We start from the raw sequence: 26,579 nt of genomic DNA, 5'->3' as shown, positions 1-26,579 counted from the left end.
AGGTTGATGGGAACTGGCAATAGAAGAGAAAAAAATATAATCAGTAAAAATGCAGGCCCTGCTGCTTGAGTTTGGTTTCAGTTTATGAATTGAACAAACCACACACACACACACACACACACACACACACACACACACACACACACACACACACACACAAAGAAAATCTGTCCAAGTAAAATTATCTGTGGGAACAAATGCTGAAATCATAATTGCTTAAATTTAAGTGCATCAAAATCGGTTTATTGCATACAATAATCTATGACCTCACATTTGTGAAAAGTGAATCAGAATCTGCAAATGGAAGTAGAGCTCAAGGGCTGACAGGCTTTCAAACCAGCACTTACAGCGGCAAGAGCGCAGACTGTATCTCGCATTAAAGCTTTGCAGAGTTTAGCAAGTGCCCGTGACGCCAGCTGAGGATCTTAAAGCAATCACCAACATGCCAGTTTTTCCTGGGTTTCTTCTGTATTTTGAGAACATTTTCTAGTGTCCTCCCAATTTTTTTTTAATGAATAATTGGAATGCACGCATGCCTATGTTTGGTTAGTTCTTCTAATCTTACCAAGTTGCTAGATTGTCGGTTAAACACAGTCTGTACAACCTTCACCACGACCTGGCAACCCGCTACCGATTTCAAGTGTCCAGACAGGCGGATCAGTCAAATGCTGAATGAATTAGATTACTCTCTGAGCTGGTGTTTCACCCCTTTTACTCCTAGACACAGCAGAGATCGAGACATTACACACAAAAAAGCGAGCCATATATTGTGACTGCTGTAAAGCTGGAAAGATATTCATGGATCCCAGCTTTTCAAATCAGGTGAAATGTGTTGTAAAAACACAAACAGACTCTTTTTTTTTTCCAATTGAAAGTAAAGTAGACATGTACAAATAGCGCTGTACTCTCTGTGGGATAACTGCACAGGGACAATCCACAAAGTGTAACCATGACTAATTGAGTACAATACAAACATTTTTATTTTGCAGTATAGTGTCACCAAATGCGCTTGGCAAATAAGTAGACCTAGCGTTGCCTTACTGTCTGACTCTGCGTCTCACTGGTGCTTGTTGCAGGGGGATCGCTCGCTAATGGTGCAGTGGATGGACGTCAACCAGCTGAGCCAGGAGGAAAACCTGCACTCCAAGTGTCTGTGCGTGGACAGACTGCCCCTGGACCTCTGTGACTCTGAGGAGCTAACCCAGCTCTTTTCCGACACGTATAAACCCGTTTTCTGCCAGGTGAGATCACAGTGCACAGAAAACTATTCATTTTTGCTGTTTCAGTGTAAAAGTGCTGATCATGGACTGATTTAGCAAGTACAACTCAGTTGTAAACAGAGCTTGAAATCAATATCTCCCCATTTTTTTTCTCAGAGCTTAATATTGTGCAGAAGCTGAAAGGACTTTACACATGAATGTTCATCTCATTATGACATATGAAACATTCGGTTCACACACACACCTTTATTACAAGAACACCTCCAGGTGAGAGGTGCTGACATAAAATTCAGCGGTCAGCATCGGTGTTGGTCAGCCTCGCCGTATCACTAAGCAACCGTCTCTATGGTGAGGTGTGGTAACTGTGATACCGGCCCCACCCCTCAACTCCATCCCTCCCTCCTTCCATCCCACTCTGATCTGTCTTTTTTTCCACTTGCGCCGTTCGCCCTGCTCCATTACATCCACTCCTCCCCCACATGCCCATTTAAAGTTCACACAATCGGCATCTGTCATCTACTGCATTTCCAGTTTTAGCTCCACCCCTCTGCCCCACTCCCACATAGAAATCAATACACCCACATCATCCTAGTCCCATGATGCTTTGTGGGTGTTTAGCTCATGTTGCTTCACTGTTGCAAAGCCAGCAGGCTTTGACCTATAGTTCAGCATTTTTTTTATGTACAGTACATTATGTGCTTCAGAGCAGTTGTATTATTGCATTTCACCATGTATGCACCAGAATATTTCAGGATAAGAGCTTATGAAATGCTCTGCACCATCTATTAGGATGCAAAGAAAACATGTACAGAAATATGAAAAATGTGCATGCCATTATTTGCTAGTGTAATGTTAATGATAGTATTTATTATATCTCTTTCCTTATGGCAGAGATGGGCATGTATTAGGCCTGTGTGTTTGCCATTTGTCTGTATGGATAATATCTTTGTTTCAATATTGAAAAGCGATATCGGAACGCCCAAGAGTTCTTTCTTTTATTTGTTTATTTATGGTCATAAGGTCACCTTACTGTGATATTCAACTCTAAACCTCAGGAACTGTGAGATATATGAGTCCGAACACACATGAATAGAAATTGCAACCTGACTGGCATTTTTATTTCATCCTTTTTTGCTTATAGTGACTGTGGTGAATGGATTCGGGCAGTCTACAGTCATATTAGTGGTTTAGTCATAGTCTGCTGAGGCACAGCAATGATGCAGTGATGTTACTGTTTAACATTTAACAGGTATGTTTTCCACATTCACAATCCTAGCTGTGAATGCCAAGCAGGTTTGGTTCTCTGATGCCTTCCTGGTAGTGATGTTACAAGAAAAATCAATACTTAGGTTGTGCGTTTCTTTACCAGATTTTAGTAAATGATGCACTGGTTGACAGACATTGCCATGCCTTTAGTCATGCTGCATGCCTGATAAAACCTTTAGCGTGGTACCATGGTAAGGTTGTAGAATCTCTGTAGCTAGTTTGGCTCCCGTTGCTAGCTAGCTAGTCTTGCTTATGCATAATAGCTCATTCACACTAAAGTAGAAATAGGACGGCAACCTCCGTTTGACTGAGAAATATCAGCAGTTGCCCGGTGATTCCATTCAATTATGTCACACGCAGCAACCACTTGGAAACAGGTGAGCTGAGCAGCTGATTGGCCCTGCAACACCCCCAATACCTGAGCGACCACTTTCAATCACCATGTGATTCCACAGGTCACCTGGTGGTAGGCAACCTATAAATGCGGACAGATTGCCAGCACATTGCGATCAGTCTGGCTAAACTCTGAATATACAGTGGGGCAAAAAAGTATTTAGTCAGCCACCGATTGTGCAAGTTCCCCCACTTAAAATGATGACAGAGGTCAGTAATTTGCACCAGAGGTACACTTCAACTGTGAGAGACAGAATGTGAAAAAAAAAATCCATGAATCCACATGGTAGGATTTGTAAAGAATTTATTCGTAAATCAGGGTGGAAAATAAGTATTTGGTCACCTCAAAAAAGGAAAATCTCTGGCTCTCACAGACCTGTAACGTCTTCTGTAAGAAGCTTTTCTGTCCCCCACTCGTTACCTGTATGAATGGCACCTGTTTGAACTCATCATCTGTATAAAAGACACCTGTCCACAGCCTCAAACAGTCAGACTCCAAACTCCGCCATGGCCAAGACCAAAGAGCTTTCGAAGGACACCAGGAAAAGTATTGTAGACCTGCACCAGACTGGGAAGAGTGAATCTACAATAGGCAAGCAGCTTGGTGTGAAAAAATCAACTGTGGGAGCAATCATCAGAAAATGGAAGACATACAAGACCACTGATAATCTCCCTCGATCTGGGGCTCCACGCAAGATCTCGTCCCGTGGGGTCAAAATGATCATGAGAACGGTGAGCAAAGATCCCAGAACCACACGGGGGGACCTGGTGAATGACCTGCAGAGAGCTGGGACCAAAGTAACAAAGGTCACCATCAGTAACACACTACAACGGCAGGAAATCAAATCCCGCAGTGCCAGACGTGTTCCGCTGCTGAAGCCAGTGCATGTCCAGGCCCGTCTGAAGTTTGCCAGAGAGCACATGGATGATACAGCAGAGGATTGGGAGAATGTCATGTGGTCAGATGAAACCAAAGTAGAACTTTTTGGTATAAACTCAACTCGTCGTGTTTGGAGGAAGAAGAATACTGAGTTGCATCCCAAGAACACCATACCTACTGTGAAGCATGGGGGTGGAAACATCATGCTATGGGGCTGTTTTTCTGCCAAGGGGACAGGACGACTGATCCGTGTTAAGGACAGAATGAATGGGGCCATGTATCGTGAGATTTTGAGCCAAAACCTCCTTCCATCAGTGAGAACTTTGAAGATGAAACGAGGCTGGGTCTTCCAACATGACAATGATCCAAAACACACCGCCCGGGCAATAAAGGAGTGGCTCCGTAAGAAGCATTTGAAAGTCCTGGAGTGGCCTAGCCAGTCTCCAGACCTCAACCCCATAGAAAATCTGTGGCGGGAGTTGAAAGTCCGTGTTGCTCGGCGACAGCCCCAAAACATCACTGCTCTCGAGAAGATCTGCATGGAGGAATGGGCCAAAATACCAGCTACTGTGTGTGCAAACCTGGTAAAGACCTATAGTAAACGTTTGACCTCTGTTATTGCCAACAAAGGTTATGTTACAAAGTATTGAGTTGTATTTTTGTTATTGACCAAATACTTATTTTCCACCCTGATTTACGAATAAATTCTTTACAAATCCTACCATGTGCATTCATGGATTTTTTTTTCACATTCTGTCTCTCACAGTTGAAGTGTACCTCTGGTGCAAATTACTGACCTCTGTCATCATTTTAGGTGGGGGAACTTGCACAATCGGTGGCTGACTAAATACTTTTTTGCCCCACTGTAAGTAGTTAATGGGACTTTTTCATCAACAGATGTGCAGTTTTCACCTGTATCGCTGTTTATTGTCAGGAGACTGCATGTATGCATGTACACGGTTGCCATAATTTTGGTCATGCTGCAGTCTCCAACCACAGTTTTCCCTGTTTGACTGCGTAGCATAATTGATTGAGATTGAGCCGTTTAATTGTCACTAGCAATGTTACACGAACACAGAGTGAAATAGGACCCCTTCCAACCGTACATACATTGCACAAACATGACGTTGGTAAGACAGGTCAGAGAGATGTATGATGGTAAAAAAACAATGAAATACATAAATACATGAGGGAAGAGGAGGGAAAAATAAGAACTCCATCCAGACTGAGCTCCTTATGGGAGAGCAGTTTGAGAATAGAATAAAAACCCTCAGCACAATGAAGCACATGAATCTTCACACCTTACAACATAACAACATAAAAAACATGCGACTTGTGACAGGGGAGGGGGTATTGGACAGAGCCGATGTACACAACAGCCGTCCGGTCCGAGGAAGTAGGAGGATAGGGTCATACACCGTCTTGTGATCTGGGAGAATTTGTTGTTCCTGCTTCCGCCCTGGAGCTTCCAGCTAGTGAGGTGAGGCTGCATGTAATTAGTGGTTGTTTGGGTTTGGTTTAGGGCGAAAAAGAGACCAGTTGATCAAATCCATAATTTCTTGTTTACAGAGAACAAGACTGAGAGAGTCTCTAAGAGTTAGACAAGACTAGACAAGGACAAAGAAGCCAAGCAGGAAATAAAAGGGAGGGACAGAGAGAAAGATGCGACCACCTCCATCAAGAGCCAAGAGAGACTCTACAAGAGAGAGATAACATAGATATTAATACTTAATAATATCAATATACTGAATGTGTTTCTGTACAGGTCGGAGATCAGTGCTGTCTGCAGAATAGAAGAGGAGCTGTTCTGAGTTGGTCATTTTGTTTGTTGCATATTTATTTGTTTAAGATGATTCCCTAATGCCTCACTGCCAGCAGCTCCAGTTCACCTTGCATAAACCGTCCTCCTCCTCTGTGCACATAAGTAGAACTCAGCCCTTATGTCACTTTTTCTTTGTTCGGCGTGCACTTAATCTGTGGCCTTGGTCCCGAGCGTTATAATTCTGCTACCCATGAAAGGGCCCTCCAGGCAGCACTTTAGCTTGAGTCAGCCAGGAGAAATGGAAGGAAGAGAAAGTAAAGAATGTCAACCATATTAGAGGAAAGGACGGCAGGTTGGAAATGGAAGGAGGGATGGGAGTAAAGGAGGACGGCGCTAAGAATGCCAGAACTATTAGAGAGAGGATGGAGTGAAGGAGGAGAGCCGACAGTGTCAGGCATAATAGAAGGACAGCGAGACGTGGAGCGATGAGGTGAAATAGCGAAGAGGCGTATGATGCCAATCAAAGGAAGACGACTGGTGGCATATATGCAACTATTGATGTAATAATGATGACTAGGAGCAAGTTGAATACTCACATTTATAGGCAGGAGACAAAAAAAGAACAAATGTTACATAAAAATGTCTTTCAAAGAGTGGACAAGTTCTGTTTTAAGACCTTTGATTTTTCTTTCAGGTCAGGATATAACTTCCAGTGGTTTGATTAAGATTGATGGATGGATGGTTTAAAGCAGTGCAGAAATAAATTGCTGCAAAAAAGTAATTTCTTCAGAGCAGTGTTAGATGAGTACGGACACAGCAAAGCATCATACTAGTGCCAACCTAACCCCCCCCCCCCCTCCAAAAAAAAACCCAACCAAACAAACAAAAAAGCAAAATCTGCACTATCAGTGGTGTATAAGTGATACAGATGGTGGTGATGTGCAGCAATGTCAGAACAAAAGCCGAGAAGTTAACAGCAAAGCGGTGAACGTGGATCTGAGCTTTCATGATACGTGTTTTATGAGGATGGATATGAGCACTTCTTGTGCTTTTCGGCCACTTTTAACTTTTTTTTCTTTTTTGTTTTTTAGAAGAAAAATCCCCAAGGCACCTTCAACTTTGTTGACAATCAACCAGAAAAATGGAAATGAAAATAATGAGTTTTCTTTTGCTGTCGGGAGCCAGACAGTTGCCTTATTTAGTACAACAGGGGAGAAAAAAAGAGCTAATTTAGCTGATTTTGAATATGTACTCTTTTACTCTCTCAATCACTGGCACTTGCTTTTGTAGAGCTAATTAATCTTTCCAAGTACAATCATAAGATTCTTGACACAATTATTGACCCCCTTTGGTGAAACGCAGTGTTTCAAAGTTTTATTTGAAAAGATGATCTCATTCAGTGACGTCTTCCCGCTGCACACAAAGGTGACGATAAATCTGTGAAATCATTCGATTTAGCAGAAGTACACCACAAGCGTTCTTTTTTTCCCCTTTTTTTTTAATGGAGGCTTACTTAGATTAACTCCACCTCTCCCTTCGTTGTCCAGCACTCGTCATAAAGACATTTGCACTTAAAGCTGTCACTGTGATAGGACATGTACCTCTCTTCAAAGACAGCTGTGACAGGGCTGTCCTGACCTCATCACTCTGTTCCGACAACTGACGTGACCATTTAAACTGTGTCACACACACACACACGCACGCACACACAAACACACACCGACAAACTGACAGGTGCTCCCCCGAGCCTGAGCCCTGCCATCGCTTTGCTGGGGACCACGACTGGAGGTCAAGAGCTGTCGGACACAGTGATTGCTAGCTATGCGTGCACACACATGCACAGTCACATGTATAGTAACATCATTTAAGAGTAGACAGGCAACTGCTTTTTTTTAAAATTGTTTTTAAGGTGTCTTTGCAGTATTGAGCTTGACAGCATTAATTCAGTGAATCCGCTTTAAATTCGTATTTGCCGTTTCTCCTGTTGTACTGATGATACTGAGATTCCAGGCAGTCCATTGGCACATGTTAATGCAATGGGATTTTTTTCCTTCTCTTTTCACTCAACCCCAACTCCAAACAGCAGATGGTTACTCATCCACGAGTCATTTTGTGCTGGAAGTCTCTTCCTGTTAAAAGGGAGTTCTTGGATTGGTGAAATGATTGGTCTTCTCTCATAAATAGTGAAGAGTCTTTACCTTGAGAAAATCAGCAGCTCTCATTCTGTAGTTTTACCTCTTTGTTGCATCTTTTCTGGATATTTATAATTATCCATCCATCCATTCGCTTCCACTTATCCTTTTCAGGGTCGCTGGAGCCTATTCCAGCTGTCATAGGGCGAGAGGCGGGGTACACTCTGGACAGGTCACCGGTCTATCACAGGGCCAACACACAGAGACAGACAACCATTCTCGCTCACATTCACTCCAGCATTCACACCTATGGGCAATTTGGATTAACCAATTAACCTATCCCCACTAACTGCTTGTCTTTGGATGGTGGGAGGAAGCCAGAGTACTCAAAGGGAACCCACACAAACACAGGGAGAACATGCAAACTCCACATAGAAAGACCCCGGCCTAATGGTGGAATTGAACTCAGGACCTTCTTGCTGTGCGGCAACAGTGCTAACCACCGTGCCACCGTGCTGCCCATTTATAATTATAATTGAGCTATTTGTATATATTATAGCCATCTCTTATATTTTGTGATATATTGTATTATTTAATTTAGTTCAGTCTGTTACTGTTGTTGCCTTGGAGCAACTGTAACCACATCATTTCTTCAGAGATTATTAAAGTATTCTGATTCTGATTTTGGTAGATGAAACAGTTCAAGCACTTCTGCTCTTCATCTGATAATAATGCAGTGTAGTCTTGAATCACATGTTGTTGGTCACATGGTCACATCACATGGACTAATCAAAACCCATATATTACCCTGACCAGACGCTTGATAGATATATAAATAACCACACTCAGATGTGGATTGTTTATTATTCCCTGTTGATGATCTGAAAAGTCAATAAAGAAAAATCAGTAAGATATTAGTAATGCAACATATCAGTAAATACAGTGGAAAAAAGTTTAGACAAATAAGAAAAAACGCAGCAGATGACTTGAAAAAGTAAGAATAATGATGAACCAGTTTTCAACTGGCATCATATAATGAAATTAAATAAAACTGAAAAGTTTAGCACAGCAAGTTGAGATACAGACATGAGTGAGCAAGAATTTCCTGCCAGAACTCTCTGCACTCTAGGCTTCTTCAATGCAGAGCTGCCAGCCAAGTCAACTCTTTTATAAAGCAAGTGCTGAGCAAAGCGCTTAACATTAAGAACAGAATAAAAATACAAAACCATCAGCATGGAAGCACCAAAGCATTACATCTGTGTACATCCAAATAAGTTTTAGAGATCTGTTGAGTCAAAGATGTGTGTCATGACTTGGTCACAACACATAACAGACTACGTGTTTGTTAACAATCAATCATAAATCGCTCACATTCACAACATGTGCCATGTCTGTCGTAAGTGTCAATGTGTAGCAACAAGAGGGCAGTTTGGGTCCCCCAACATTTTGTTTTTCAGTTTGGCGTGCTGACTATGGACGAACTTTCTGTTCCTGTTGGATATGTTATTTAAGGTGCATGAAGAGTTTTTTAGGTTAGAAGTGAGTGTTTTTTGTAATGGACCTTATTATACACAAAGCACCAATAATACAACTGAAGATCTGTAACAAATAACAAGAACAAATAAAATCCAACATGTCATGATGGAAAATGCTGTTCTCAATCAGCAGCATCCCTTTACATGTAGATTCCCACTTGAAAACTCAGCCTTTAGTGCTTCATATCTTTGTGAAAATTTGCTGTCGTACTGAACAAGTTAAAAAAAAAAAAAAGTCATCAGCTGCTGTTAATTATGCTGAAACTGAAGTTGCCTCAAGTGCCACAGCACTTTGGCTTGACTCATTTAGCATAGATGCCTGATTATGCTGTCAAAACCCTGGCTAGTAAGGAATGTTTGAGTATAAGACGAGAGTGCTTCATGTAACAAAATGCTGTAAGTGTGATTTTCAGCCATATTGCATTTATATTCCTTTTATCGTTTCGCTTAGACATGGTGTCTTTTTTTCCGCATGAATATGTTGTAGGTTGCGTAGTAGTTTAAATATACACTTACAGTCCCATTATTAGTGTGCCTTACTAGTTGTAGGCTGTACCTCCTTTTGCCTTGAGAACTACCTTAATTCTTTGCACACATGTCCTGTTCCACCACATCCCAAAGGTGCTCCACTGCAGGTCTAGTAACTGTGGAGGCCACTTGAGTATAGTGAACCAGTGTGAGATGACGTGAGCTTTGACGTGGTACGTTGTCCTGCTGGTAGCAGCCGTCAGAAGACTGCTCATATGGTCACATGGTCAGCAAGACTCAGGTAGGCTGTGAAATGCAAACCATGCTCAATTCATACTAAAGGGCCCAAAGTGTGCTACGAAAGTTATCTCCCACATCATTACACCACTGCTACTAGCCTTGATATAAGGCTAGGTTGGAACCATGCTTTCATGTTATGGTACCCCTACTCTCTGGATCTGATAGCAGAAAACAAGAATCATCACACAAGACAACGGGTTTCCCGTCTTCTGATGTTCATTTTCCGTAATCCCATCCCTGTTCTTACAGTTACTGACATGAGGGCAACTGGTGTGGCTTCTGCTGCTGTAACCCATCTGCTTCAAGGTTCAGTTGTGGGTTCAAAGATGCTCTTCTGCATAACTTAGTTGTACTGAGGGGTTTTTGATTTACTGTTACCTTTTTGTTCGCTCAAAACCATCTGTTGGGCATTCTCCTCTCACTTCTGGCATCTACAAGGCATTTTTACCCAGAGAACGGCTGTTCACTCCAGTGTTTTCCTATTTCTTTCTTTTTTCTTTTTTCCCCCCTATAGATAGTTGTGTGAGAGTAGATCAGCTGTTTCTGAGATACTCAGACCAGCCTGTCTGACATCAACTTCCACGCAGGTCATCTTGAGTGCACCTATATGCCTAATTCAGTTTCTCTCATGTTTTTTATTTTCACCTTTATTTATACAGGTAAATCTCATTGAGACACGAGGTCTCATTTTTAAGAGCGACCCGTTTTAAATATCCATACAAAATGACAACATGTTAAAACATACTGTAGTTGTTACAATTCATACAAAAAAATTGCACCTGAAAATAAAATAAAAGACAGTAACAATACCACAAGAACATGAACAGACATCCAATGATGCTTTCTCTGTTGTCCTTAAAATTGGTTTAAAGCCCTTCAGTTCAGTTAAGCTGCACAGCTTCAAATCCTGTTGTAATTTGTTCCAAGTATAAGGAGCATTGTAAGAAAATACCTCAAATAATGTCACCATAATCAATGTGATGTAAGAAGGTGGCAGCAACAAATTGTTTTTTCACACCTTACTTTTAATCTGAATGTTTTTTATAAGATTTCCAATGTGTGGCTTAAAAGAAAGATCATGTGATTGGCTGATTAGATATTTGTATTAAGCACTTGAACCGGGTCACCGAATAAAGTGACTGGTGAGAGTATGCCTCATTTTCTGATTAAACAGCATCAAAACAAACATGTCAGTGCATGCAGTGATGATGATTTCCGACACATAAAGATGAAAACTCTAAGCGTATTGCATGCAAGTGAAATTTGAAGGCTTATGCATCACAGTTTGGCTTTTATGCACCGCTCAAAGAAAACTGTGCTTTTAGTCAAAAATCCATATTTTCCCTGGACTTGAGTTTGTGCAGTGGGTTAGCGTAATCTGTTATTCAAACATAACTACCTATTGGCCAACGTGTGGAAAAAAATGTGCTAATTAGACTGGTACAGGGTAATTGCATATTGCAGGAGAAGGAGTTTCTTCTGGGCCAATCTGTTTTTGATTTGCATCAAGAATAATTTGGAGGATGAAGCACGAAGTGCTAAATTTGCTCATATAATTACTCTTTAATGTTCTCAAAGTCTGCCTTGAGGACAAGGTAGAGCCACACGTGATAGGAAAAAAACAGAAAAAAGGATCATTGCAATGCAAACAGTTTCTGATTTCCATCTTAAATCTGTTTTGGGTTTTTTTTAATCATCCAAAGGCATTTAAAGCATAATTTTGAAGGAAAATCTGGGAAACTTGACATTAGATCAGAAATATTTTTGTTTTTTGTCTTTCTCTGTACAGTAGTCTTAATGTGAACACTCCTGCAGTAAGAGGACATTTCAATCTTCAAACCATGATCCAGAAATTATGGTCTTTGTTGGAGGGGTGTTGGGTTTTTAAAGAGACTGTACACATGGAAACAGAGAGAGAAAGAGAGCTAAATGACAACTGGCATCCACAAGGCTCAGATACAGTACGCACAAGCCCATTTTAAATTTGCATAATTGTGCAGATTCAAATAATGATTGAATGTTTTATATATTCCAGTCTTCTGTTGTGTGAGTGCAGTCGGAGAAAAAAAATTAAGGGAGAAGCTCACTCAGTCTTTGCATCCTTGCTCACGAACGCGCTCACAAACACAAGTTGATGACAGTCTGAATGCCATTTTCACAGAATCCAATTTGATATATAATGTTTGTTTCACAGTTTACCCACTTCCACTCGTGTGTGTGTGTGAGAGTGTGTATTCATATCATTGTGGGGACCAAAAATTGGAAGTTTACTATACTTGTGGGGATCAACACACCTCATGGGGACCAAAATCCTGGTCCCCATGAGTTTGAAGGCATTTTTAAGACTCAAAATGTGGCTTTAGTATCAGGGTTACATTTGGGTTATGGTTAGGTAAGGGCTAGAGAAAGCATTATGTCAATTAGATCGGCGGTCCCCAACCCCCGGGCTGGTCCGTGAGTCATTTGGTACCGGGCCGTGAGAGTTGAGGCTCGGGTGTGAAATTTATAGTTTTCAGGGTTTTTATCGGTTTTTATCGTTAACTCAGTTTCCCAGTGTCTCTTCCCGTGTGTTATGAATAAATCTTTTTTTGGTACCGGTACTGGTTTTATTTTGCTGTATTTATCCACGACACCTTAAAGGCTGGTCCGTGAAAATATTGGGGGACATAAACTGGTCTGTGGCGCAAAAAGGGGCCGCTGAATTAGATTCACAAGCTATGAATACCCGTGTGTGTGTGTGTGTGTGTGTGTGCGCGTGCGCGTGCGCATCTGTGTGTGTGTGTTTGTGTGTGTGTGTCCACACAAAAATAATGGTTAGCAAGTTTTTATGTGTTTTTCTTCCTGTCTTTTCTGGCTCATATTCTCTGTCAGCCCACCCCCCCTCATTCTCTTCAACCATCAGTCACTTAATCAATCACTGATGTTTTCTGCCTCACTTTTATGTCCCCTTCCTCCGCCACTTACTTTCTTTCTTTTCCCTCCTCACTCCCACTCTCTCTCCCCCATCCATCCATCCATATCTCAAGTGGTAAAGTGGTTCCGGTCATTTCCATGGAGTTTGCTTAATATATGCTGATGATAATAGCCTATCGACCTACTCCTCCACACATACGTGCATATTCCTCTCGTGTTCCCTGCATTCATTCAACCATCCATCTCTCCATCCCCCTGTTCAGGCTGGAGGGAACAGCAGACGAATGAGAGGTGGGAGGAAGTGGAGGGGCCACTTGATTGAGTGTTGAAGCTAACAGGCGTCAGTGTTCGTGCTGAAAAAGTACAAATGCGTTTGCTTTCCACTGATTCAAAATTCCTTTATTTTTACAACAAAGAGAAAGGAAAGAAAAAATTGAATCATTTCATAAACTACTCACATACAGCACAAAAATGGAAGTGTTAATTATTTCAACAACATGCAGTGAATGAATCTAAATCATTCAATATTTGGTGTGACCAACCTTTGCCTTCAAAACAGCATCAGTTCTTCTTCTGGGTACACGACAACAACAAAGGAACTTGGCTGGTAGGTTGTTCCAAACATCTTGGAGAACTAACCACAGATCTTCTGCGGATGTACGCTTCCTCAAATCCTTCTGTCTCTTCATGTAATCCCAGACACACTCGATGATGTTGAGATCAGTGCTCTATGGGGCCATAACATCACTTCCAGTACTTCTGATGACTTTGGCTGTATGTTTTGGTCGTTGTCCTGCTGCAGAATACGTTTGGGGCCAATAAACAACCATTTATATTTCTGAAAGCATTCTTTGTAAACAGCATTTTTTCTTTTACACCTGCCTAAAACGTTTGCACAGTACTGAATGTACATATGTGCAAAGTAAACGCAGAGTTTGAAACTCTTCTGAGTTTAGCTGATGCCTTAGCTGTTTGCAGCAGTTGAAAATAAATAATCAAGTTTCTGATTTGCTCACATTTCATGTGAAAACCTTTGTGTATGAGTTCTTATACCCTCCCTGATTTTATGCTGTATGTGGAGGCATCAGAAGACTTATTCATATTGGGGGTTTTTTCTGTGTAGACCTTAGTCATGTACTTCGATTCATATGCTGGCCCTTAGAGGTCAAAACTGCGTCTTGAGAAAACTCAGATATCTTCACCTCTTGGCGAACAGTGGTAAAACATTAGCAAAAGCTGCATTTAATTGAATTGATTGTATTTTATTTTTAATTTATTGCTGAAGATGTCTTCCTAATGTTTAACTCAACTTTCTGAACGGCTTTCCTTTTATTAGCCCTGGAAGGTGAAATAGGCTGAATAATGTATTTCTTCAGTATTCAAACAATGGTTTACCTTAAAATGTCAGAAAATACTAACCCCCCCCCCCAAAAAAATAAATAAATAAACAGACATCCAGTTTCTAAGAATTTCAAGCTGAAAACCTACGAATCCAAATGTACAAAGCAGTAAATGTCTGGTACATTTGGTTGAGAAACATTGAATCAATGAGCATCCAAATGAGTTGAAATTATAGGTGCTAATTTTCTGTTGATCATCCTTCTTCCTTGTTTTCTTCCAGCTCTGCTTGTATTTAATATTGCATTATTTCAGGCAGCAAATTCATGGAAAGTATTACCTTCAAACATGTATCATTAAAACCACCTGCTGCTCCACGCTGCTGTTGCTGCCTGATTGTTGATCATTATTCGTATTAATGTCTCTGTTGTTCTGTCCCGTTCTGCTTTGTTTAACCCTGAAGGACTTTTTCATTGCTCTCACATTAGAAATTTGTCACTTGGACTTTGGATTTATTGACTTTCATACCCTCAAGATCAGAGTTTATTGCAACATTATAAGAGAGTAGCCAGGGCTTTTCCACCAGTGTTGTGATGGTGTCACATCTAGAACTGCTTCCAGTAGAGATTCAAAAAATAAAAATTCCAAGAAGACTGATGCTGATGTGACAAAGCTGGATAGAGAGAAAACCCCCAAAAGCACTTGGTGACAATGAAAAGAAGAAACTCCCTTTTTTAACAGGAAGAAACCTGGTAGAACCAGGATCAGGGAGGAGCAGCCATCTGCTGCAACCGGTTGAGGGTGAGAAAGATGCCCACAGATTACATCCTTCCATAGAAATTACTCCAACCTCACAGTTATGCTACTTTCTCAAAAGAAACCAAAGCTGACTTCACTCATTAACAACATTGTGCTGATGTACTATAAAAGTCGCTACAAAATAACGTTAATCCACAATTAACACGACAAATCTCACGCTATGGCTAAGGACCAGTATTCACATTGGTCTGCTGTTTTGCTTGCTACATGATTGGTATTTCACAGCGTCTGCACCTTTCAAAATACATTTGGCCTGTGCGATACAGACTGTGTTGATTGATATAAAAGCCTCCATGACTCACACGCTCTTATGCGACCTTGTGTGCAAAGAGAACCACAAATATAGCTCTTCAGCTTTGTTTTGCACAATTTTCCCCTTCTTTACTTTTCAGAGTAAAAAGGTCAGTAATGTTTTGGCTGATCACTTGGTTGCAGCTTAAAGTAGTGGGGAGATGTGGCCAGAGTCTATCACAAATGCTGCATTTCAGCGGGAGCAAACCACACAATATGTACCGAATGAATGCAAAAGTGCACCTTCCTTTCACCATATGGAAATTAATATAAGAAATCAGATAAGGGTTTCTCATAAAAGTGTTCATTTATATAGTTGCAGCTTCCTGAAATTATATATGCTTTTCTCTTTGGCTGAAATATCCAGAGTCTATGAATATGCAGATTTTTTTTAACACAGCTGTTTATATTCTGTAGACACTACAAGTAACGCTGCATTTAACTTCCAACAGTGCCACGAAATTCTCTTTGTTTGTGCGTGTCTGGAATGAAGATGAATTTATTTGAAAACTGCCTTTTTGGTGTCTAATTGTGCACCTTTAGCAGCGATGATGCAAGTATTAGCAAACCAAACCTTCAAATGGTCTCTAACAGATCACACATCCTTTAAAATGTGAGAGAAGTTAAATTGAGTTCCTGTCCTTTTTATTCCTGCTGTATTTCATATGAATCGAACCAGTGCTAACAATACGTTAAGTGGTATGTTTTAACCACAAGCCATTACTTTGTGGACATAGTCATTATCCGATAAAGTCCATTAGCTATAAGCTATTAGCCTGCCTGCATTATTTAGCTTGAGCTCAGAAGATGGAAATGACTCAGCCTTCTTGACAGAGAAGTCAGTCTTTATCAGCAGGACACTCTAGCGCTGAGACATGTCTTTATTGACTGCTGACCATAAATGTATGATAATAATGCTCTGTCAAGTTTATATGCTGAAAAAGGCCCATTATTCGATCTGGCTCCTAAGTAGGAGATTATTGTAGTTTGGAGCTGTCTTTTCCACAGACACTATGTTAGGTTGTGTTTGTGTGTATCTCTATCTATGTGCACATCCCTGAAGCGGTGTAGGAAGAGCAAAAGGATGTATCTTTTACATCATGTCATTTCTTTATCTATCCTTTTTGACAAAAGAAGCTGAGAGAAGCACTTCTACCTCCACTCCACTGTTATCTGTCACTTCCCTGTCTGTCAGTCATGCACAGAAAAAAACCCATACATGCATGAATTTGTGCATTTGTTAGTCTAAAACTCTCTGAAAACATTGGGCGGATTAGGATTCGGATAACTTTGCAGTCTTTGCAGCCTCTCATGCTGGCTTCTCATTTTCTTAGTCAAAGTGCATCATGACGGTAGCTTGGGCTGCACAGATAACTGCCACTGGAGAAGATTGTGTTTTGCCAATCAGTCTTCTAGATGAATGATATTGCTATTCCTAGATGGTGCCGAGAACGTGCAGATATAAAAACGTGTCTGACCTCCTTTGTTTGCCCCGATGATTTATTAAAAGATAGTAAATGCAAGTATTTTTAGGTCTCTGGTGAGGGGGAGGGGGGCACACCTATCAAGCAGTAAGCAGCTGATACTGGCTGATAAGAAGTCAGTAAATTTTCTTTTGCGTACTGAAAAAAAAAATCCACTTTAAAATACATTTACTTCATTAAACAGCTCTTGGCGATAATGCTGCAGTGGTGGCGTATTAATTTTTTATTCCTACAGATAATTGCTGAAGTCTGAAGGGCTGATGACGTTAGTTTGTAGTGTCAGAACTTACGTTGTTTTCAGAAGTTGATGTTGGGTTTTATGCTGGACTATTGCTCTTGCTACTGGTGGCATTTCTCCCTTATATCACTCGACCCACTTTCTCCTGAAGGAACTCGCTCCAGCCTGCTGGGTGCATTTAACCAGGACAGGTTATTCCATATGTTTTGAACCCACCAGTGAGCAGACAGTTCTAACATCTTACAGCTAATGTGGCATGCCTGGAAGTGGAAAGGTGTACTGTATATTAGTGAAAGCCTGTTAAGTAGATTTGGAGCATTCCTGTGAACTAACAGGAACAACAAACATGACAGGAGTGCGCCTGCTTTTAATCAGACACTCCAGCAGGTGAGCATCTGCAAAAGGCATGCCATTATCAGGCACAAATCTGATAATGGCATGAATGCAATCCTTGTAATAAGTGGGAGCATAAGAAGACTACTCTGCCCCAGTAAGACATGTAAAAAAAAAGAAAAGAAAAAAAAGAAGCTAAAATAAAACACGAGATACGAGTTGTTTTCTTTTTCTTTTCTTTTTTTCTTTTGGTTTTTGTAGTGCTCCACATTTACAAGTGTCAATAGGGATTTTTCAGATCTCCTTAAGCACAAATTAGCTCAATTCATCATGTTTATACAATTTGTGGGATGTGATCAATACCAATGTCTTGACGTTGCCGGTTCCCCGGCCAACTAGGAATTTAGATGAAGAATCAAACACGAGGAAAAAAGAAATTCAAATAATTTTTCACATTAGAGCCCACATTTCTGTGCCCAGCCACAGAAGAAAAATCTAAAAGAATGACTTACTGAATAAATGCTTTGTCTTTTTATGCATGTTTCTTCTAGCTTGCTCAGGATGAGGGCAGTCCAGTGCGAGGGTTTGGCGTGGTGGAATATGAGAGCGCCGAGCAGGCAGAAGCTGTGCTGATAGAGATGGACCGAACTCTGGTGGGAGGACAGGAGGTCCGTCTGTCACTCTGTACCCCTGGCACCTCAGGGAGAAGCACCTTGGCTGCACTCATTGCTGCCCAGGGTATGGTGAGTATATTACGGAGAAAGCAGCATCACAGACGCATCACAGAGTGTACTGAAGAGAGCGCAGACGGCAGTACACGGCATTTAATGTCGCCTTCTGTTAACGCAAGAAGAGGCTAATATTAGCGGCAGCATTGGTTTAGTAGCAATCTTAACAGTTCACTAGCCACCAGTTTTAATGTAATATACCCGCCCAAAGTGTTATTTAGAATAAACCCCAGCCGTACTGTATTTATTACAGACTTGAAGAATCGATGAGAGATGAATCACAATTTATTAGTGTGGATATGTCAGTATGTCACAGTTATATCTTCCACATAAAAATGTGCAAAGGTTTTCACCCAGCCCCCACATAAAAACACAATTTAAACACAAAACGACCGGCTGATTTGCAAAATGCGAGCTTTCGGTTTTTTCACGCCATTTGAAGTGTGCAGAGCTAAAGTGAACAAATTAACCTACAGAAGCTGGAAAATTTCTCTGACATTTTTTCCATCTCTAACCTGCTGCTGAGCCCACAATTATTAATCTACGGGCATGGTTTTTATCACCAAATTAAAGGAAAAATCTTTATTTTTTTTTTCTTTCTACTGCATAGAGCAAGTTATCAGGGCTCTCTGGGATTTTAAACCAGGTGGAATTATAAGCTGTTTTGAAAAACAAGTGCCAAACTCAGTTCACATCACTTTTTGACACTTGGTTATAGTTACATAACATGCTGTCACCATGGCAACTAACTGCCACTTAGCTGACACAGGTGGACCGTTGAGGTGCGATGCATTTGAATTTCATCATCCGATTCGCTGATTTGACTCTCGTCTCTCCGCAGCTCAAGTCCGGCAGTAGCAGAAATCTTAGTTACTGTTAAAGCTGATTCCAGACACATCCAGGAATCAATATTTCTACCATGTTGCTTGGCTGTATTTGGACCATCATCAGCTTACCACACCCCCTAAACCTCCAAACCCACCGTCACTGTAAATGAATTGAAACATTCCCTTTGCTATTTCCTATCATAAATCCTAATATTACTTTCAAATTTTAAAACGTTATGTCACAGTAGTCTCATTTCTGTAGCATTCCCTCATACGTGGAGGACCACATGCTACAACACTGACACACTGGACTTCTCATGGAAAAACAACAAAAAAAGAGCGGATATGCTCACAGCTACTTTTCCATCTAATTGTGATGCCAGTGCCGGGTGGTTCTTGCACATCCGCTGCTGAGAAACACCGAGGTTTGACGTGGAGCACATGCACGAACACCCTCTAGCCGAGAAGGTCTTTGTAGCTGTGATACCCCTCCTACACAGAGCTGTGGTAGCAGAGAGGCACTGACATGATAATTATAGTTCTATAGACTGATTGGGCTCCTCCGCTGTCTCCCGCAGCCTGAAATAAACCAAACCACAAGCTAGTGACACACTATGACACTCATACGTGCACCCATTCAAACAGATGCACCCAGCGAACCCGCACACGGCATGTAAATACAGCGAGTGAGAGTAAGTGAGAAGTGAGAGTTCCCAAAAAGAGGAGTCCCTGCTAATCCCTGTGGGTACCTCGATTTACTACAGCTACTGAGTCCTGACAGGTTTGTGTGTACGTGGGTATGGAAGGAATCTAGGGACAGAGAAGGGAAGCGGTTAATGGCTACTTAAAGAGCGGTCCAGATGGTGTTTATTTCATGCTAGTAGACATATCGTGAATGAAATAAGCAGTCACCACCGTGACTGACTGTTTTTCACATGCAGTGCAGCAATGACTGCGTCAGAATCACTTGATTCAGAGAGTTTCGTATGTAACAAACCTCAGTCAGGTTAGTATCCTGCTAGCTTGCAATCAAGAGCAAGGATTATCCAGCATTAGCAACACATAATTATTCTTGATAATGTCATTAAGACAAATACTGATGATATTTTATATCTGTTTATGTGTTTCCTGTGTAGTAGAGAGTGATAAATGAAACGCATCACTACCTCGTATGTCAGCTTGTAGGTGGTTCTCTCTTTTCTCTTTTCTCAGGTTTGAGAATAATTATTGTTATCAGAATACATCAAACCTACATTTGTATAGAAGGTGAGCAGCTACCGCCTTCGCTGCGGGTGGGCGTTGGATGCGTTGGTGGAGCTGGAGGTGAGGAGCAATTTTCACAGATTCGCACCTACTAATGGCGGCTCATGCTGAAGACCTGGAGGGATCGTTGTCATAGGCTGAACGTCTACATATGTCACTTTGATGAAGAGAGATGAGTTTTCAGGGCTTTCATCAGTGTTCTCAGAGGAGCCGTAATCACGTTTTAAAATACAGGAATGATGGGACAAGATGTAAAATAGCGCTCGTCGGGAAATAGCATCTTAAAGATTTTTCATTTTACAGTATTTGAAGTTTGAAGTATGTCACGTAGGTTTTCATGAATATATTTTGTGTAATTCAAGATTCCATCAAGATTTCATCTATTGATCTTTTTATGTCTCTGAATGATATTAATATTTATTTGCAACTTGGATGCGCAACAACAAGCTGTCCGCAGGTGTCCTCTATACTTTGGATCGCCCTTATCGAGCTGTTATAAGTGCTAAATTTCCACTTTAGCTAAAAGCTGTAGTCTCTCTTTCTCTGATGGCATCACAGCTGTTGCAGAGCGTGAATTATCAGATGCACGTAAAGAGGTTATAGCTGTGACGGATGGGCTGGAAAATGTGTTTTTGAATAAATTAACAGGGGCGATTGAGGAGGAAGGAAGACATGCAATTGGTAAAAGAAACAAAAAGGGGGGGGGGGGGGGGGATTTGAGGAGGAGACCAGAAAAAGGGGAAGAAAAAAAGAGGTAAGACAGAAAGAGATCCTGTGAGGACTGTGAGGTTACATTAGTGCCCCGAGGCCCCTTCAGCATTATTGCAGTGAATGTGAGCAGCTGGTAAAAGCAACATCAGATCTTCAGAAAGAGCTCGAGACCTGCTCCTGTCTACAGTTGTCTGAGGCGATTCTCTCATTTCTCCAGTTAGTGTGATGCGAGTGTGAGTGTGAACGCTGAGGACCAGATGGCCTCCTCCCTCCCTCCTTTCTTCTCCCTTCGTCCTTTTTTCCCCTTACACGATACTTCTCGCTTTCCCTTCTTCGCGGCTTCCTTACCTCCCTGGCATGTCTGTGTGTGTGTTATAGTGTGTGGGTGTGTGGCTGGATTTTGTGCCAGTAGCCAAACAGACTGATGCATGCTGACATTTTCTCCAGCAGAAAGAAAAGAAATGAGAGAGCTCTCCTCCTCCTCCTCCTTCTCTTCCCTTGAAAGACGCTGTCAGCTATGACTGGCCTTGTTCAACACATACGCGCGCGCACACACAAACAATAGTTTTCCTCACCGGAACATTCGAATACACATAGTGTACGTGTGCACTAGACTCTCCTCTTCCTTACTTGCTGACAGGACGGAGTCAAACGCAGCCCATCCCCGTCAGTAAAGCTCTCGGCTCCGGGATGCGACAGAGAGGAAACAACGTTGACTTGTGCTCAAGTCAGGCTGTAGCTCGGGGCAGGCGAAGAGGAAACATCACCATCCTTGCTAATGTTGTTTTAAATAGCCGTGTCTGTAGGGCGGCGAGCGCGTACTGCCGCCACACTGTCAGAGCTGAGGAGGATCTACCAGAGCATGGGCAGCTCCATTTGATTTGACGCAGTCTAATTCAATAGGATTTCATTTGAGTCTGTTGAATGAAATTTCCTCAGCATAATGAGTAATTGAATTCTTATTTGGGGTAATGTGCCTTACAGTAACTCCTTTGATTAAATGCAAGTCAGCAGAGAACTGTTCAGATCCAGGAAATGTAGCTTAATGTCAAATTAAATAGAAGCTTTATTGGCAATAGGAAAGAAAACAAGATTTTAAAACGACTCTGAGAAGTGTTGTGTGTGAGATAAGCTCAGCTTTAATTAAACATAATGTTCTAAAATGCACTTGGGTTAGGTTTTATACAAATATATATATGTGTGTATATGTGTGTGTGTATATATATATATATATATATATATATATTTATTATAGCTGTAGTAATGCAAAACAGTCCTCGTAAATCTTACACTGGTCTTTGGTGCAGCTCCTCTAAGCCCACCCTTTATCACGTTTTTTCCTGATTGGTTGCACCTTCTAAACAGAAGGCCTAAACCGCTGGTGGGTGGGGCTTCTGTGCTCACAGCTGGAACCATGTGCCTCAGTTGAACATCCACCATTGTACATATGACAGAAGATTAGGAAAAGCAGAGCTGTTGCACTTTAAACAAATGAATTCCACAGCAGTCAGGGGTGGGGTCAGTGTGTTATTGTAGAGAAATTTGCTCTCTGCATTTTACTCATTCTAAGCAGTGTGCAGGGCTGGAGGACAAGCTCCAGCTGTAAGCCTTGGTGGAAGTTCACACTGACAGGAGAATTAACTTGGCATGAGGGCAGAAGAAACCAGACCTCCTGGAAGAAAACAGGCACAGGCACAGGCCACCTAGGACTTTCTTGCTGTGAGCCAACGGTGCTTATACCTCTTTTACAACTCTGCTCTGATAAACACCAAAGGCTACACAGGCCTAAGATGGAGTCTCTTCTTTTTCTTTTTAGACTGGCAGGTCCAGTTTTCTATGAGCAATCTAGGCGATTGCATATCAAACTTCCCCCTCTCCCTTATTTTATTGCTTTCTGTCGGTACTATGATTTACTAATCATCTTTACAAATTTCAATGAAAATAATAACAGGATGATATTCTTGCGTCAGACTTATTTGTTATGTATATATTTGTGAAAGCCATGCACAAGACGCAGGATTACATTTTAAAAAGCTGCGCTTTGATCAGATATTCTTTTGAAGTGACGTATTTAAGTTCAAGGCAGACGCTCCCAAACCGTGAGCTAAACTACATGTGTGACAGACATTTTCTGAAAGATTGTTCTTTGTGTCCGTTTCTTTTGAAACGACCGTAACGCCCTCTGAAACCTTAATAAAAATAAATAAATATTGGCCATCTCACTATAAGCTGTCATCTTGTGTCAGCACAGAATTTGATGCTGGAAAGGCAGCAGTCATGTAATGTGTCATAATGTGCGTCTTTAGCCAAGTTCCAGCACAGCAGCAGACTGTGAAAAAAGCTGTTTTTCAAATATGATACAAACTTGTGAATAAAAGTGGCCTTCCCAAGTCTCTAAAAAACATTTTTTCCTTCAGACACTTTCTCGTCCTTGTTTTTCTCCCCCGTCCTTTCTCTCCCTCCTGCTGCTGTCGTTTCCCAGCTTTGTCCTTTTATATTTTTTCTTGCCTTTTTTCTTTTGTCTCCCCTCTGCTGACATTGCAGCCATATCCTGATGATGTAAGCTAGTGTAATGATTACTTAAGCCATCAGGGGCTCCTAATGACAAGATCAAAACAGATACTGTACTCCACACATACACAGATACACACATGCACACATCTAGTCACGTGTTGTTGCACTCACTTGCTTTTTGTGTTTTTTGTTTTGTCTCCAGATTCTGAGTAACAGGAAAGGTTTGCTACCAGAACCAAACTTGGCCCAGCTGCTGACCAGTATGACGAACCCCGCTGCTCTGCAGATACTCATGAGACCGTACCACACTGGGAAAAGAGGAGGTATGCTGGATAGTCTACATTTCAAATCTGTGAAACGAAAGTATTGTACAGAAATATGTAAAAAGTATTTCTGGCTGTTCCTATGTTCCTGGTAAGTGTGTTGGCATGATGATGATTTCCTTAAAAACGTTGAGTGGGCGGGAAAATCCTGAGGATGGGGTGTCACAAAATTTACAGCCTAAAACCTGTGAATTCTTTTTCCAAAATAATTTTTAAACATTGTATGATGAAAGTTCTGTTTCTCGATTTTTTAAAAAATATATATATTTTAAAAAGAAAGGCAACATATGAGGAGTTAGAACTGGTGTTTTATTTTTTTAAGTGGTTTCTCTTTAAATATCATGCTAGCATAGCATGCTACATGCTAGCTGAGATTGTGGCAACATTGAAAAAGTTGTACATCTGGGAAAAAAACAAAAAAACACCTAACATCTGGATAGTGGATTATCTGACAGTGAATTGGAAATCCAAGCATTGGCTCAGGAACACTGAACGCAGGCTGTGGCATCTGAAAAAGAAAGTTAAAACTCTATAATGCAATTAAAAAACAAATGAACATCATCCTCCACTATAAAAGACTGAGGTGATTTGAAGGGGAAAACTATACTTTCATCTGACCAATCAAATCTGAAAAAGACTGCTTCTTTGTAGGTGTACAGGTGCATTAGTTCACATGACATGGGTAGCTTGTACATCTGTCAAAGCCTTATTAATGCTGAAATGATATGTACAGCTTTAGAACAGCTTTTTGGTGCATACACGTTTGCTTAATGCTATAAGATGGTGCCAGATGTATCCTCCTCACATTGAACCTGCATGGCTCCACAGGGAAAGATTCCAGGTGATAAACTGGTCTGCTTGAAGTCCACAGCTGTCATTCATCTAAAAAACATTCTGGGCATTATGAAATGCCCAGAATGTTTTTAACCTGCATCAAGCAGGAATGGAAAAGCTTCAGGTCTCAGAAGCCTCTGCAGTTGGTTTACTATTTTTTCAGCTTTTTTGAAAAACCATAAAACTTAAAAATTATGGTATTTTAGCATTAAAATTTTAATTAAGAGCTTCCGCATTATGGGTGGGGGATTTTTAAGCTCATCATTTTGTCACAATATTTAAAGAATGCTATGCAGTATCAATATTTCTATCAATTTAGAAAAAGCATGCAGTTGGCAGCATTTATAAATGTAACTAGCTGATGAGCATTTTCAAATGTAAGCATGAAAATAGCCTAGGCAGTATTTTCCCCGGAAAATTTTAAGTATAAGTATAAAATAACTGCTAACACTTAATAATTATAGTAACTGAACCTTGTAACTGCTCATCTTGATGTTGGCATATGGCACTTTTATATCACATCAATAATTTATACTGGTGTTATTGTGGACGATGTCACAGGCCTATTGTGCATACTGGCAGATTAACCATGATAGGAACATAAAAGGTAATTAGCAATGCTATTAATTAAGGGCAGCTGTGGCATAAACATTCCATTGGGAGGTGGGATAACAAATGTAAGCACTATACAACAAGTCAATATGAACATTTAGACAAATATAAAATGATGAAATTGGTGATAATGATCTGGGCAGAAACTAGATCATGACTACAGGGCATGGCTGGCAATCAAAGCTCCGCTGAATGAGTCTCCCTCTGCCAGGCCCTCCTATATACTGTAATCACCTCGGCAGTGGCTTCATTATTTGATGAATGGCTAATCAGGTATTAAAATGAAATCGTGTGACATTAGGGGAAGAAATGAGAACAGGAAGGAGAGAAAATGAGAGAGGTGGGGGAGCTCTCTTAAAGAAGAGTATGCACAATTAAAGTCTAAAATTAGGATCTTGATTAAATGTTAAACTTTCTCTACTTATTCTGGAGGAAGCTACCATTAGCATTGACGCTTACATTTATTATGACCAAGGCTTGTGTTACCACGCATGCACAAAAGAAGCAGAAGAAAGGCTGTGCATCTGTGGCATGGGTGCAGATCAGTGTGATCGATTTTGTTTTTATGAATCACAAACAGGAAGTCTGTTGAATGTAGAAATTGGCATTGCACTGGATTTTGTGATGTATTTTTAAAGAAGGTGCATTAAAGAAAGCACAAATGTCTCTCCTTACAAACATGTAGTTGCCCTTAAAAAGGGTATAGAAAACTACAGGAGGTATTGCTCAAGGGGAGCAAAAGGAAACTTGTTAATGCATTACTCTGTGTGATAAGACTTCTCACTGGATGTCCTATCAAGTGGGGTGTCACTTTCACAGCGAGAGCTGGCCTTGGAGGTGTTTACTGTGAGAAGTGTACTGGACAACAAATTAATTGGAGATTGCAAATCAGAAAATAATAAGACCAAGAGCATTGCAAAAGTGATTTGCACTCAAGTCCTGAAAAGTAAATCTCTAATGCCAGGAAGAGACCATATCAGTGGATGATAAACATTAAATCATCAGGAAGTATGACTAATTAATCCTATATACTCTGCATATATACATACAAGGGCAAAAGTACTTAAGATGAAATATCTATTGGTGAGCTTAACACAAATTCATCTGCTTAATTGTTTGTCTTTTGTCAGGCCATTACAACAACTAGATTGTTTTTACTCTTCAGCCATTCTGCTGCAGATTTGCTGCTGCACTTCCTTGTCCTATTGCATCAGCCGGTTTGGGCCAAGCTTATCTATTGGACAGATGGCCTCACATTTGACCCTAGAATATTTTGGTATATAAAGGAGTTTACATTTTTTTGTTTTTAGAGCTCTTTTTAAAATCTGTCTTCAACACCAAAATAGAAATTAAGTTTTGAGGGGAAAAAAGTTAAAGTTATGTGGGAGGTAATTT

The 26,579-nt window shown here is 40.8% G+C and overlaps 1 protein-coding gene across 2 annotated transcripts in view; it reads left to right on the top strand.

Moving 5' to 3' along the window:
- raver2 (ribonucleoprotein, PTB-binding 2) overlaps window positions 1-26,579 on the top strand; it is a 93,893-nt gene that overhangs the window by 55,731 nt on the left and 11,583 nt on the right. For both annotated transcript variants that reach the window (XM_082511902.1, XM_082511903.1), the window contains exons 5-7: window positions 1,077-1,241; window positions 17,924-18,115; window positions 23,618-23,738. In XM_082511902.1, coding sequence (XP_082368028.1) covers window positions 1,077-1,241; window positions 17,924-18,115; window positions 23,618-23,738 — 478 coding nt within the window. The remainder of the gene's footprint in view (window positions 1-1,076; window positions 1,242-17,923; window positions 18,116-23,617; window positions 23,739-26,579) is intronic.

Source organism: Aulonocara stuartgranti, assembly GCF_965226115.1.
Source record: "Aulonocara stuartgranti genome assembly, chromosome: 17".
Lineage (NCBI taxonomy): Eukaryota > Metazoa > Chordata > Actinopteri > Cichliformes > Cichlidae > Aulonocara > Aulonocara stuartgranti.
The sequence above is the reverse complement of the archived record's forward strand: the minus strand, read 5'-3'. Positions and strand labels throughout refer to the sequence as shown.